At 39.1% G+C, this 13762-nt stretch overlaps 1 protein-coding gene across 2 annotated transcripts in view; it reads left to right on the forward strand.

Annotated features, from left to right (window-relative positions):
* The first annotated feature begins 629 nt into the window (after positions 1-629).
* Positions 630-13762, forward strand: part of UBE2D2 (ubiquitin conjugating enzyme E2 D2) — a 43073-nt gene continuing 29940 nt past the window's right edge. Inside the window, exon 1 of one of the 2 annotated variants that reach the window (XM_011382270.2) lies at positions 630-1262. In XM_011382270.2, the coding sequence (XP_011380572.1) occupies positions 1239-1262 (24 nt within the window). In that variant the 5' untranslated portion in view covers positions 630-1238. The remainder of the gene's footprint in view (positions 1263-13762) is intronic. The other variant, XM_023524505.1, reaches the window with a different exon arrangement.

Below are 13762 nucleotides of genomic sequence, written 5' to 3' on the forward strand. Positions count from 1 at the left end.
TTTTGCCTCCACCTCCTTAAAACGACTCCAGAATAGGTTTTCTAAGCTTGCTCCTCATGATCTAAACCACAAGGTTGGTTTTAAGTATTGGGGCACACATCGTGCACTCCTCCCCCCCCACCCCTCCGCCCCGAATTACTTGGTAACAGTGCTTGTTTGAAAAAATTCACCAAGCAAAGTCAGGTCTGGACACCTCTCCTACGACTGCCACACCAATGGCTGAGAAATTTTTGAGTTGTCATCCAGTTGGGGCATTGATCGGAAAAGTCATCTCAGGGCTGCCCGCGCGCGGCATGCTGGAGAAACTACATTCCCCTCAGGTGCCCAGGCTGTTACCACGCGGCTTCGGGAAAGAGATTTGGCGAGTCTCAGCTTTGCCACTGTGAAGCTGTGTGACCTTGGACAAGTCCCTTCCTTCTTCAGGACCACCGCAGTGGGCCGAAGTGCCTCCTCCCAGGTTGGTCTATACTATGGGGACAGTCGAAACATTCGCCTTTAAACGTTTATTGACCTCTGATAACATGCGTGTTATCAGAGGGGGACCAGAAGCAAGGGACTCAAGGGTCACGGCACGCGAGCATCCACAACCCACGCCACGGCTCTCTCGCGAGATCACCTCCCTGTGCTTCGCGGAATCAGCCTCTTGGTCGTGGCGGCCACATCGCGGAAGACATTCACAGGGGCGGCCCGTATCCCTCCGCCGCCGGCGCGGCCCGGCCCTCCTTCCCTCGGCCCGCCAATCCCCGCGCCTCCCGACCTGCCCCTCGGCCTGGGCCCACCCCGCGCTCGGGCGGCCCCACCCCGGCGGCGCCGCTCGCCTGTCCGCCCGCGCGTCCCTCGGTCCACCTGCAGCAGGCAGTCCTTCCTGTGTCCGATCGAGAGGCGCTGGCGGAGCCCAAGGCCTGGGCGCTTGGTCCCCGGCGGAGGGATCCGCTGCGGCTGAGGAGGCGGCGCTGAGCTAAAGAGGAAGAGGCAGCTACCGCGGCGGCGGCGCGGCGGCGGCGGCTCGGACGGCAGAGCATAAAGGGGCCGCCGCCGGGTGATGCGGTGACCGCTGCGGCAAGCTCAGGAGCCGAGTGGGCCTCGGCCCTCTGTCCCGCCGGACCCGTGCTCCCGAACTCTCCATCTTCTTCGGTCGGCCCGCGATCACCGAGGCGGCCTCGCGCCCCATCGCCCCTTCCCCATCCCTCCCCTGTCCCCGTCCCCGCCCCGGGGGCCGCCGCCACCCGTCTCCCACGATGGCTCTGAAGAGAATCCACAAGGTAAGCGGCTGGAGGTCGGCTGTGGGTTCGGGCCGCTTTGTGGGCCAGCAGAGCAGGCTGCGGCCTGCACTTCCCGCCGTCGCCTCCGCCGGGCTCGCGGCCTCTTCCGACCCGGCTGCGGGAGATGGCCCTGCCGGGCGGCCTTCACACCCCACTCTCAGTGATGGCGCCGGAGGATGCCCCGTACCACAGCCCGCGCTTAGGCCGGAGGTGCGCTCATCCACTCAGCGTTCCTCCTTGGCCTCTTTTCCAGGCTCTGCGTGGAATGGATTTCCAGGGCCTCTCCGGCCTGGGACTGCTGTGCTAGAGGGCCATTGTCCAGGCATGCCAGGAGGGGGGGCTGGGGCGTTGGGCGGCCCCTTCGACAGAGGTCGAAAGGGTTCCTCGCCCCATCTCTGACCGTTCTTCCCCCTCCCCCACCTGCCCTGGCTCCCTCCACACGCCTGAGCTTGGGTCCCATATCTCGGGCAGACGGAGGAAGCCTTTTTGTCCGATACATAAGTGTTTCTGGCGTGCACTCACCTCTTGGTGGCCGCACACTTAGGTCCACTCCATTGGTCTAGAAACTGAGTAGGAAGTTTAGAAGGAAAAAAACCCCCAAAACATGAGTCTTTGCGGGGGGCGGGGGGGGCGGGAAGTAGAGGGAGAAACATTTTATTCCTTGATGTTGCCAAATGTAGTCAGAAACACTCGGTTTAGCTGGAATGGGTCTAATAGAAGAGCTGTTAAATTGGCATGGGTAAAGGTAGAAACTTGAATATTGAAAAACACTAGAGAAATTACACAAAGTTTCCTTTTACAGCTTAAATTAGATGGTATGTTCAGGTTTAATTTAGAAGGGATTTTGTTTGATTTTTCCACTAGGAAGGGCTTCTTTGCTCTTTAAGATGAAGAGTTATTCATTTAGTTATCTATGCTGAGATTTTCCTAATATCTTTCCTAGAATATATAGGCTTGGTTTAAAATTTAGGGTCTCCACCCTAATATTGTAACTTCATGCCTTTCACGGACATGTTTTGTTTTAGAAGTGGGGAAGTGCCACTGGTGATTTTTGTTTGGTGGTTTACTTGGCTGTGTTAAACCTCCAACCACTTAGAAGTAGAGCCTGGGATTATCTATCTTGAAAAATGGAACAGAGATGCAAGGAGAAGAGAACCAATTTTCACCTTGCCTTAAACTCAGTGAAAATGTGAATTGGTGGACAGTTTAAACACCTCAGCTCAGCTGTTGGTCCTCATTTCTTTCTTGATCTAAGACCTTTAATGTGAAATTAATCCCAATGGTTACTGTAAATTAGGTTAGATCCTTACCAATTTCTTTTAACACTCTTGATTTCTAACAAATGAAAAAGGACAGACTTTAGACAGTAAATCTTGTACTGAAATGATGCAGGTTATTTGTTAAACGAAGCTTGAACTTTAAGCAAAGATTTCATAAAGAACCATTAAAGGGGCAGGAACACACTGAGGAATGGTCATCAAGGTAAAACTATATATGCATTTTTAAGGCTTTTAGGAGTTTCTAGATTCTTACATAGTGTAATTGGGAAGTTAACAATCTGAGATTATACCTGTAGAAAATTGTGCTCTTATTTTAAACCTGAAGAAGAATGAGTATAATGTGTATGATAACTTATAGTCAACAAATGTAGCCTTTTATTTCTACATTAATTGATACGTGTGTTACAGGAATTTTTTTTCAGAGAGGGAAAATAGTACTCAAAACATGCATTTTAATCTGACGTACTTACATCCAGTAATATGGTTTCTTAATACTACATATTCTCTAAATTTCCTCTAAAATATGCCCTCAAAAATTTTAATAAGGGAAATCAAGTTTAGATAATGATAATTTGAACTTTAAAAACTTAGTATGAACCTTTTTCCTCCTTGTTTATTACCTAGAGCCCTCCTCAAAATATGGCTCAACGTTGATACTGCCAAGGATTAGAAAAATAAAATTTATTTTTGGTATACTAGTCAATAAGATTGAGAAACAAAATGGAGATCATTTTTCCCTCCAAGCTTTCTGTATGATTCCAATTTTAAGTTGAATGCAGACTTACCTAGGTATGGATATCACCAATCCTATCATATTCTCAGCCCTAGTAATATATCTACACTGGAATCCCCAAAAGATTTACTTGGCTTATGTAATTGACCTTGGTCTTGAACCTTCGTAGTTATCATTCTCTGAAAAAAATAGTTCTATTTTAATTCCCTCTCAACTGTAGATATGAACTACTGCATCTGGGTTCTAATAAGATTTTGTTAAGAATAAATACATTTGACATGTGGCATCTTTAGGAACTGATTAATTTGTTTCTTTGACAGAGGGAAATAGTGTTCTGTGGATGTGACAATGCCACGTCTTTTTTGGAAAAAGCTTTTGATGGACTTTATTTTGATATACACTTGCAAGTCCCCTGACCTGTGCTTTAACATAGTATACCAAAGAGGATCATTATGAACATCCAGTATAGTTCTTTGTAGGGATTGGGACCCTCTGGGATTGTTTGTATCTATACTAGGTTACCCAACCTGCCATGTTTTGAGGTTTCTGCTGACTTTATAGGTCTTCAGCTTTAATTTTGATGCTTTGACTGTTTGCCTCTAGCAGCACCACCCCCGGCCCTTTTCCAGTTGGCTGCATCTCATTTGTTGTGGGCTGGGAAACCAGATCACGGAGCTTATTAAAATTATGTCTAAAATAAGATTCAGTAGGCTCTGAGTGAAGAGGGCTTCATGGTTTTTGTGAACTGTGTGGTCTCTGGCTGATCAGAGACCTTTTTAACTTGCTTCCTGTTTTTCTTTACTTTTGTTTTACAGGTGCAGAAGGCTTTTTGGTGCTCTTAAAGTACCATAATATTGAAATACAGGGTTAATTTCTTTATTCTTGAGAACAGTAAAAGGCTGAATATCTTGATTCTTTGAGGAGTTGAAGACAGACCAAAGTTAGGATACTAAAAGCACTTTTCTTAACAATAGTAGTGCTTTGTAACTCTAATGATATCCTGCTAGTTATAGTTAACATTTGGTGTACATAGCTGTAGTGCCAGGATCATCACTTTATTTAGTCTATTTCTAAATAAAGATTTTTGAAATTCAAAAAAAATTTTTATTTTCCAATTACAGTTGACATACAATATTTATGTTAGTTTCAGGTGTACAACATAGTAATTAGACATTTATTTACCTTACAGAGTGGTCACCCTAATAAGTCTGGTATTCATCTGACATCATACATAGTTATTGCAATATTATTGACTATATTCTCTGTGCTGTACTTTACATCCCTGTGACGTTTTAACTGGCTATTTGTAATTTTTAATCCTTTTTACCTTTACACCCATCCCACAACCACCCTCCTATCTGGCGATCAGTTTGTTCTCTGTAACTATGATATTTTTATGGCTAGCTTCTTTTAAGGCCTCTTGAGACAATAAATAAAGTTCTTAGTGAAATAAATATTTCAAACTGATGGCTATAAAGGCCAGGCAGGTAACCAAAGTGAGCAAAGAAAATGGTGGGGTTGGGGGGGGGTCCTAGAAATTGCTGTGCTATCAGAAGAGGGCAGCTGCTACCTAGCTCTCGCCAAATGTTGCTGTTGCCAGAATCTGTGGGCTTAATGTTGCCAGGTCTTCTTCTTTCTTTCTTTCTTTATTTTCCAAAAAAGGAAGCTGCAAATCCAGATTTTTGGCAACGATTTTAGGGGGAATAAACACTTTTGGTAGGTTGGTAGGCACCAGTTTAATATGTGAAATAGAAATAACAAAAGGTTAAGGTTCATTAATTAGGAGTGTAAGGATTAAATCACTTAGACCATATTTTCTATCTTTAAAAGTTTCAAAGTATTGCTTTATGTAGATGGGCAAGATTAGGGAGTTTTATGTAAATTTCTAATTAATTTGCTGAAGTTTTGTATGGTTAAGTGTGAGGTTGTAGGGAAGGCCAATTTAGTAGATGCACCTATCCCACAGTAGAAGTTTATATCCTATTCTTAACTTCATTATGATGTGTTCATGTTATGAATCATCTTTCTCTAGACTGCATACTTTCAAAATGTCTAAGATTGGGAGATTACCAAAGGATGATTCTTAAGGCTATGGGAAAGGAGTTGTAACACTAACAAATTTACTAAATTTAAAAAAGATTACAGTGCTGTGCTAGAAGTGTGATACAGTACATTACATTATCAGAGGTAAAGATTGAGTGAATTGCAGTCAAAATGAGGAAACAAATTAACAAATAGTCCTGTGGGGTGCTGGGAACTTTAGGATAATGAATAGTAGGCCGAAGATGGCTGTTTGAATTAGTTCTGTCTTGGAAAGCAGACATACCTACCTTCTTAATCCAAAAGATAAGCTTCTTGAAATCTCTGGAAAGTTTTTTTGTTTGTTTTTTTTTAAATTAGAAAAGGATGATTTGCTTTACAAAAGATTTGTTGAATTGAGAAACTTTCTTTGCCTCTACCAGGTTGCTTTTTAAATGTAATTTAAACAGTCATCATTGAAGAATTACTATTAATAAATCTAGGTTTTCTTTAAAGTCTCCTGTATGTATTACTGTACTGTTGATCGACAAAGAGGAGGTGTCGACAAAGTCCAATTTTAGTTTAGAGAGAGATATTTTAGTTTAGAGAAAGAGAGAGAGAGGGCCGCTAAAATATCCTAGGCAGTTCCAGGATTGGAATACCTGACTCATGCCTGATGCTGCCAGGAACCTCTGCAGCCTCATCCCAGAAATGCAGAAGCACACACTTTTTTTTTCCTGTAGAAGTAAAATAAAGTGTTGGTGGTTAGGTTCCTAGGCTAACCTTCAAAATCATAGTAAACGACATAGGGAAAAAAAGTACTGTTCTTTTGTCTGTAGTCATTTGAGATTTCAAATAATAGAACCATAAAATGTTAGCACTGCAACATATCTTGGAGCTACTTTCTGAAAAGGCTATATGAGTTAGTAGGGCTAGATCAAGAACCTGAATTTCTTGACTAGTTGTGTCCATTGTCTTTCTGGCAGGCCATATACCCAACCCTTATATAGCTGTTGGTATGTAAATCCAGAGGATGAATTCAGTTTTTGTTAATACATTTGGATATTTAAAACTATGTCCTGGAACCAGAGGATCTTTTCCTCAACATCTATTGTTGGAAAAGTGTGTATAATTCCCTTAAAACTGTGCATATTTTTCATGTTCTGTCCCCTATGTTTCATCAGAGTCCAATGGGTTTTTAACCTCTCCAAAACATTAGGAGTCACCCTCCTACCTCTTTAAACACTCCATTTAATCTCAGTAGGTGACCCAATTACCTATTTTACAGAGAAAATAAAAATTTTATGTATGAATTCTTTAGATTTCCTTTTGAGGCCTTTCAAAACAAAAACAACAAAAAAAAACCCCCACAGCTATCATCTTTAGAGTACTGAGTTTGTATCAGAATTACTCAATCTTCTGAACAACCCTATGAGAATTCTGTCCTCCCTGGTTAGATGAGAAAACAGAGACTTGGAGAAGTAAACAAACTTCCCTATGATTATGTATTTATAGTAGGAAAGCCAGGATTCAGATGCATGCCATCTTGACTATAGAGGCAGCCATTGCTCCAAATTTACCTTAGTCATCACTCTTCTTCCTCTTGTCTCTGGAGAAGCTATACTTTTCCCTTTGCCAGGCTGACTTTTGCTTTCCATTTCATTTTTTCTTTCTGCCAGGCATTTGCTCTCTAGAAATTGTCTCTGCTCTCCTAGTTCCAGTCTGTTCTCTACTAATTCCCCTCAGCATCCAAAGTTATTTAGGATTGCCCTCATCCTAAACATTTTTTAATCCCTCTCCCCCACTATAGCCAATACCTTCCCTTTCTCTTCCCCTCCCATCTCTGGCATCGCAGTGCCAAAATTCTTGAAAGAATAGTCTGTTCACTCTTCTGGACTGTTTAGTTAGATCACTTATGATTACTTAATTGCCAAATTCAATGGGTTTTAACTTTTGTAGCAGTTAACGTGATTCTCAGTTGTTTCCCTTAGCTTGTGATAAACTGTTGTCTCCTTCATATTTATTAGAATACCTTTCATACTACTAATATTGTTGGATACAAACAAGTTCATGAAATAATGCACACTTAGATTAGAATTAATAGCACAAATGATACCAGGTAAATTAATTAAAATTCATAACCAAAATATCACAAGCATAGAATTGAGTAAATTACTTAAAAACAAATTATATTAAAATGAAACATCATTCATTGTCATTTTGTTATAAAGTAACAGACACTAAGAATTGTTTTTCTTACTTAATAAAAAGGATCTTCATCAGGTGCTGCATTAAATGTGTTACTGTATATTGTTTTTATTACAGTACAGTATGAAAATTGGTTGCGAACAGGTGCATTGTAGCAAAAGAAAGAATGCATACTGCAAATTTTCAATATTCGTGTAGTTAGGCTAGTACCAACATTATTGTTTCATAGACAGATCACCTTTAGCTCATGTTTGTTTTAAAATAATCTGACTTATTGGGCCTTAAGAATCAAAGGACTCTGATTTTTATTTAAAACTTCTGTATTCTAGCTATAAGTCCATGGGGAATGGGTTAGTATAGTAGAAATATTTAATAAGCTTATTGTAAGCTTTGATTAAGTTACTTTTCAAATGTATATTGAATTATAACAAGAAACAGGAAAGATCAGTGGAGTTACATAGACAATAATGCCTATGGTTAAATGCTGTTTGTGCATCAGAACACAGTGGATATCATTTACTTTGTGATATGCAAGTTTCTTGAGGCAAATTATTGTTTTAAATCTGCAGAAATGTATTAAAAACATTAAAAGTGGAGAAAATTTAGAACAAAAATATTGACACCTTTTCTGTAATACATATTAATATATCATTAGAAATATTACTGTAATTGAAACAGTTCTAAAGGATCGTTTTCAGAATCATTTTCTTTCAGCTTTATGTTTTTCCTTTTACAGAGAATGTCTTCTCACCCTACCCCCTTCTCTTTCTGAATTCTTTATTCATCCTTGGAGACCCAACAGAAATGACTTCTCTGTGAAGTATGCCTCAGGCATGCAGGCAGTAGGGTTCCATTATAGAACTGTTTCTTAGTATGTGAACATGATTGATTATTCCCCTTCTAGACTGAGCTCTCTTGGGCAAAGTCCCTGTTGTGTTGGTTATAGTCTCTGTCGTGTTGGTTATAGTCCCTGAGTGCCCGATGCATAGTGGGCATTCAGTTTTGGCCAACATTCAGGAAATACCAACAGCAAGTGGTGGAGTGAGAAAAAATAGTAGGATTTTGGAGCATCATCCTTACTGAGTCATGTTCTAATCTTGTGGCCTTAGGCAAGTCACTTCACTGATTTTCTTTAGCCTCAGCTCCCTTGTCTATAGAATGGGGATGGTGTTACATAACCTGCAAGTCTGTGGGGGATGAGTAAAAAGAAAATATAGTCTACATAAAAGGTAGTTATTAATTATCACTGTGGCTTAACTGCCCAGTAATATTGACCCATGGAATTGGTAGAATCTTAAAATCTTGTGTCATTGTTAAGTGTCGGTTTAACATTTTACTTCATTGTTGCCTCAACTGGGAAAAAAAAAAAAAACCCATGATGTCATAAAAGTAATGCTTTATAATTTTTCTAAGTAGAAAAAGGGACTGAATTCCAATTTTTTTCTTCAGTCAGCTTCAAAATATTGTCAAATAAATGTGTTCTAATACATGTGATTTTTTTTTGGTCTAGAATTAAAAACAATTCTTTTAAACATTATCTTGTAATAGAGGTATCTGCTGCTGTCCTTTGAGTGCTTCCCCTACCACATGTAGAGTATCATGCCAGTCTAAGTGATAGCACTCCTTTGCCAACTTCTTAAGGGCTTATATCAGATGATATTTTTGAAATCAGTTGTTTTACAGAAGCCACAGTTTAGAAATAGATTCCTTAAAATAATAGCATACTAATGGGAGTGATTGATTTTCTTTAGATTAAATGTCCTTTTATTTATACCATCTTTATTAGTTTCATAAGGCTACTGTAATAAGTTACCAAAAACTGAATGGTTTAAAACAAGAGAAATTTATTCTCTCACAGTTTTGGAGGCCAGAAGTCCAAAATCATTGTATTGGTAGGGCCACACTCCCTTTGGAGCCTTTGTGGGAGAATCCTTCCTTTCCTCTTTCAGCTTCTGGTAGCTGTTAGCATTCCTTGGATTCCTTGGTTTGTGGCCACATCACTCCCATATCTGCCTTCCTCTTCTACCTTCTATTCTGTGTATGTCTTCTCCTCTTTTGTCTCTTATAAGGACAATTTATATTAAATTCAGGGCCCACACAGTTAATCCCGGATGGTCTTATCAAGACCCTTAATTTAATTACATTTACAAAGACCCTTTTCCCACCAAATTCTAGTAAAATGACTGCTGTAATTGCCTTTGGGCTTTTCTGTTTTTGTCTTTTTTAAAACTTTTTAAAATTTTGAAACAGTTTGAACCCTACAGAAAAGTTGCAAACACAATACTTTTAGAACATTTTTTCTTTAACCATTCAAAGTTTGTCAGCATGATGCCTTATCAACCACAAGTACTTTAATGTGTATTTCTCTCAAACAAGGACATTCTGCTACTTAAGCATGATACAACCACATAATCACAATACAACCATCAAAATTAGGAAATTTCCATTGAGGTCATACAACTATCTAATCTTCAGACCCCATTCAAGTTTCGTCAATTGTTGCAATAATGTCTTTATAGGAAAAGATCCAGTCCAGAGTTACCTTGCATTTAATTATCTATGTTTAGTCTTTTTCAATTCCTTAGTCTTTCTTTGGTTTTATGTCCTCGACACTTAAAGATCATAGTCCAGTTATTTTGCAGAATGTCCTTCAGCTTGGGTTTGCCTTACGTTTTCTAACGATCAGATTTAAGCCATATATCTTTGACAGAAATGTCATAGTAGCAGTGCTGTGTCCCCCCCCACCCCACCCCTTTGCATCTATCAAGTGGTACGTGATTTTGGTTAGATTCTTTATATCCTGTCAGGTGGTAAGCAGTTTCATTTGGACCCTTTACTGAGAATTTTCACTTATATCACTTGACTAAGGTGATGTCTACCAGGGTTCCCTACTATAGAGTTATTCTTTTTCCTTTTATAATGAATAAGTAATTCATTGGGAGACACTTTGAGAAAATGTATTTGTCCTGTTTATGTTATTTATCTATTGCTGCATAGGAAAATACCCCAAAATTTAGCTGCTTAAAACACATTATCACATAATTTCTGAATATCAGGAATCTGAGAATGGCTTATAGCGGAGGTGGTTCTGGCTCAGAGTATTTTTTGAGGTTACTGCCTGGGGCTGCAGTTCTCTAAAAGCTATAGGATCCCCTTCCAAGCTCACTTCCGTGGTTGCTGGCAGTTCCTTGGGGATTGTTAGACGGAGGGACTCATTCCCCCAGCCCCACCCACCCACAATGGGTCTCCAAAGGGCTGCCTAAATGTGCTGAAGACACAGCAACTGGCTTCCCTCAGAGTAATCCTAGAGAATAGAGCAACAAATTAAAGCCCACAGTACGTTTTATAACCATATCTTAGAAGTGACACACCAAGATTTCTGCCATATTCTTTTGGGCTCACAGACTATCCCTAGTACAGTGTGGGAGAAAGGACTACACAAGGGTGTGAATACTAGGAATCTAAGCTCATTAGGAGCTATATTGGAGCCTGGGTACCACACTAGTACTTAAAAATTTTTTAATTCCTTTTTAAATTTATATTTGTATGGACTCACGATTTCCTGTTACCATTTATTTTAATGCTCTAATTGTCTCAGACTTGCTCTTTTTCCCACCATCATTCTTTGAGCACTTCTTTATGTTCTGGCACAGCAAGATGTTTCTGGCTTTTTCTTCTGCTTCTGCTTTAGCCCTGTAATCATCTATTTTCCAAGGATCCCTAGTTCTTTATAGTGGAGAATGGTATGTAGAAACCAAGATCTGGATGCTAAGTGTATTCACTGCTCTTGGAATCTCACTGTCTCCAAGCTTTCTAAGTGTAATGAATGGATATATGCACATACCTACACACCTACATTTCCATGTATATTTATTTCTTTCTCTAAATTGCAAAAACCATGAGTTCAGACTAGTTTCTCTAATTCCAGTCTAGTACCATAGGATTCATCCTATGCTTCTTCCTATCAGTGTTGGTATTCTATTTCTGACAGCGAAAAACCTTGCTTCTGTTATTCTTAATATATTTTCTCATTTGATCAGCTCTTCTATATATAATCAACCTCCCATATCTGTGGCTCTCCTGCATAAATACCATTCTTGCTCCCCCCTCTCCTGGGGATGCCCTTCTTAACTCTGTCTTAACTCGGACATCCTGCACTGGGTCATGCCCTCCCTCTGTGGATGTCCTCACCATTTCTAAAAAACAAAGTAAAATAAAGGACTTACTTGACACAAATAATTAGATAAAAACTATTTAAAACAATAGTGCTAGTCATGTAGAACATTACTTAAAACAGATAGAAGTTCAACCCAATGATCGTGACCACATAGTACTTTTCTAAGTTAGGGAATATGGCATTTGCTATAGCCCATTCTTGGAGAAAACCAAGACCATAATTTTAGTTTAGTGTTACTCAGACACTTTTAGTAACTAGTAACTTGTGTAAACTAGTCTCCATCCCTAAAAATAGCTGGAATCTCGAAATTTATCTTTTATTATTACATATGTTATATATTAAAAAGTTTTAGGCACTGATATGGCCAACATCTCTGTGTACTTACTGCTCAGCTTAAGATTCAGACCTACCTAATTTAGCTTTTAGTGTTAAAGTTTAGTAAGATTCAGACCTACCTAATTTAGCTTTTAGTGTTAAAGTTTAGATGGCTTCTTTTGATAACTAATGAGTTTGATGTCTTTGCATATTTAGAAATATTCATGTTTTGGTAAGGAATGTATTGTTGTGGGTGATGTGGAATTACTTGTATAACCTCCCCTATTTCATGTATTGCATCAAAGCAATAATATATTTTCACTGAGTTTAGTAATAGGCCAGGTTCCTGTCTTTCAGAAGATTACTTCGATCTTTAATTATTGTGCTTCACTTTTGTTGACTAGAGATAATAAAATTTACTTTGAAATTATTGAGCTTACCAGTATATCATACATGTTTGTGAGTTCTTTTTAAAATTGTGAATTGCCATGATAAGACTGATGAAATTGGTTTAAGACAAAAGTTTGAATTTCTTTTCAAAAGAGAAATAGTTAAACCTTTCATTTTCATCATTATAGAACAAACTTCTAATAAATAAAATCTGTTTAACTTATAGTGGCAGTCCCAAAACATGCTTATGCAGTACTTATTTTTTTTTCAGTATATGTGTCTTGTTTTAGTTCTGTTGTTGACTCTAGATTGATGTGGAAGTTAAATTATCTGAGGTCACATGCAACATCAATACAAAGTTAAGAAAATTTTTCAGACTAAGGAACAGCTTGAAGCTAACAGTGTTTATTGGCTTTTGGAAAGGAGCTAGCTATCAGTTTCCTAGGTGGGACCATGAAGGTGATTTGGTTTCTAATCTTAGAGCCTGAGATAAGACCACCGGTGTGGTGCTCTTTTAACTTTTGTAGTCGGTATTTTCATTGTCTTCTAGCTTCCAGTATTGCTGTTCAGTCCCACACCACTCTGATTCCTGATTTTACATATGTGATCAGTTTCATTTCTGGAAGTTTGTTGTAAGATTTCATGACATGGCAGTATAGGTCAATTTTCATTTATTTTGCTCAACATTCAGTTTGTCTTTTTGAGCCAGAAATTCATGTTCTGAAGTTTTGAGAAATTTCCTTGAATCACTTTTTCCCCATGGTTTCATTAACTTCATTTACTCTGGTCTCTTTTTTTTAAAACTATAATTGGATGTTGCACTTCCTAGACTGGTCTTCCCCACCCCCACCCCAATCTGTATGAATTTGCCTAGTCTGGCCATTTCATATAAATGGAATTATACAGTATGTGACCATTGGTGTCTGGCTTCTTTTGTCTACTATAGTATTTTTAAGGTTTAGCCAACTTGTTATATGTATCAGCACTTAATTCCTTTTTGTGGCTGAATAATATTCCATCGTATGGTTATACATTTTCTTTTTCCACTCATCACTTGATGGGCATTTGGGTTGTTTCCCCCCATTTTTTTTTAACTATTTAAGTAATACTTCTATGGACTTTTATTTTAAAAATTTCGTTTAAACGTATGTTTTCATTCCTCTTGGGTATATATATCTAAGAGTGGAAATGCTGGGTCATGTAGTAACTCTTAATTTCAACGTTTTGAAGACCTACCAAACTTCCAGACCAGCTGTCCTATTTTACATTCCCACCAGCAATGTATGAGAGTTCCAATTTCTCCCTGTCCTCACCAGTGCTCGTTACTTTATTATTTTGAGAACAGCTTTCCTAGTAGGTGTCAAGTGATATATCATTG

The sequence above is a fragment of the Pteropus vampyrus genome, unplaced genomic scaffold (assembly GCF_000151845.1).
Source record: "Pteropus vampyrus isolate Shadow unplaced genomic scaffold, Pvam_2.0 Scaffold470, whole genome shotgun sequence".
Lineage (NCBI taxonomy): Eukaryota > Metazoa > Chordata > Mammalia > Chiroptera > Pteropodidae > Pteropus > Pteropus vampyrus.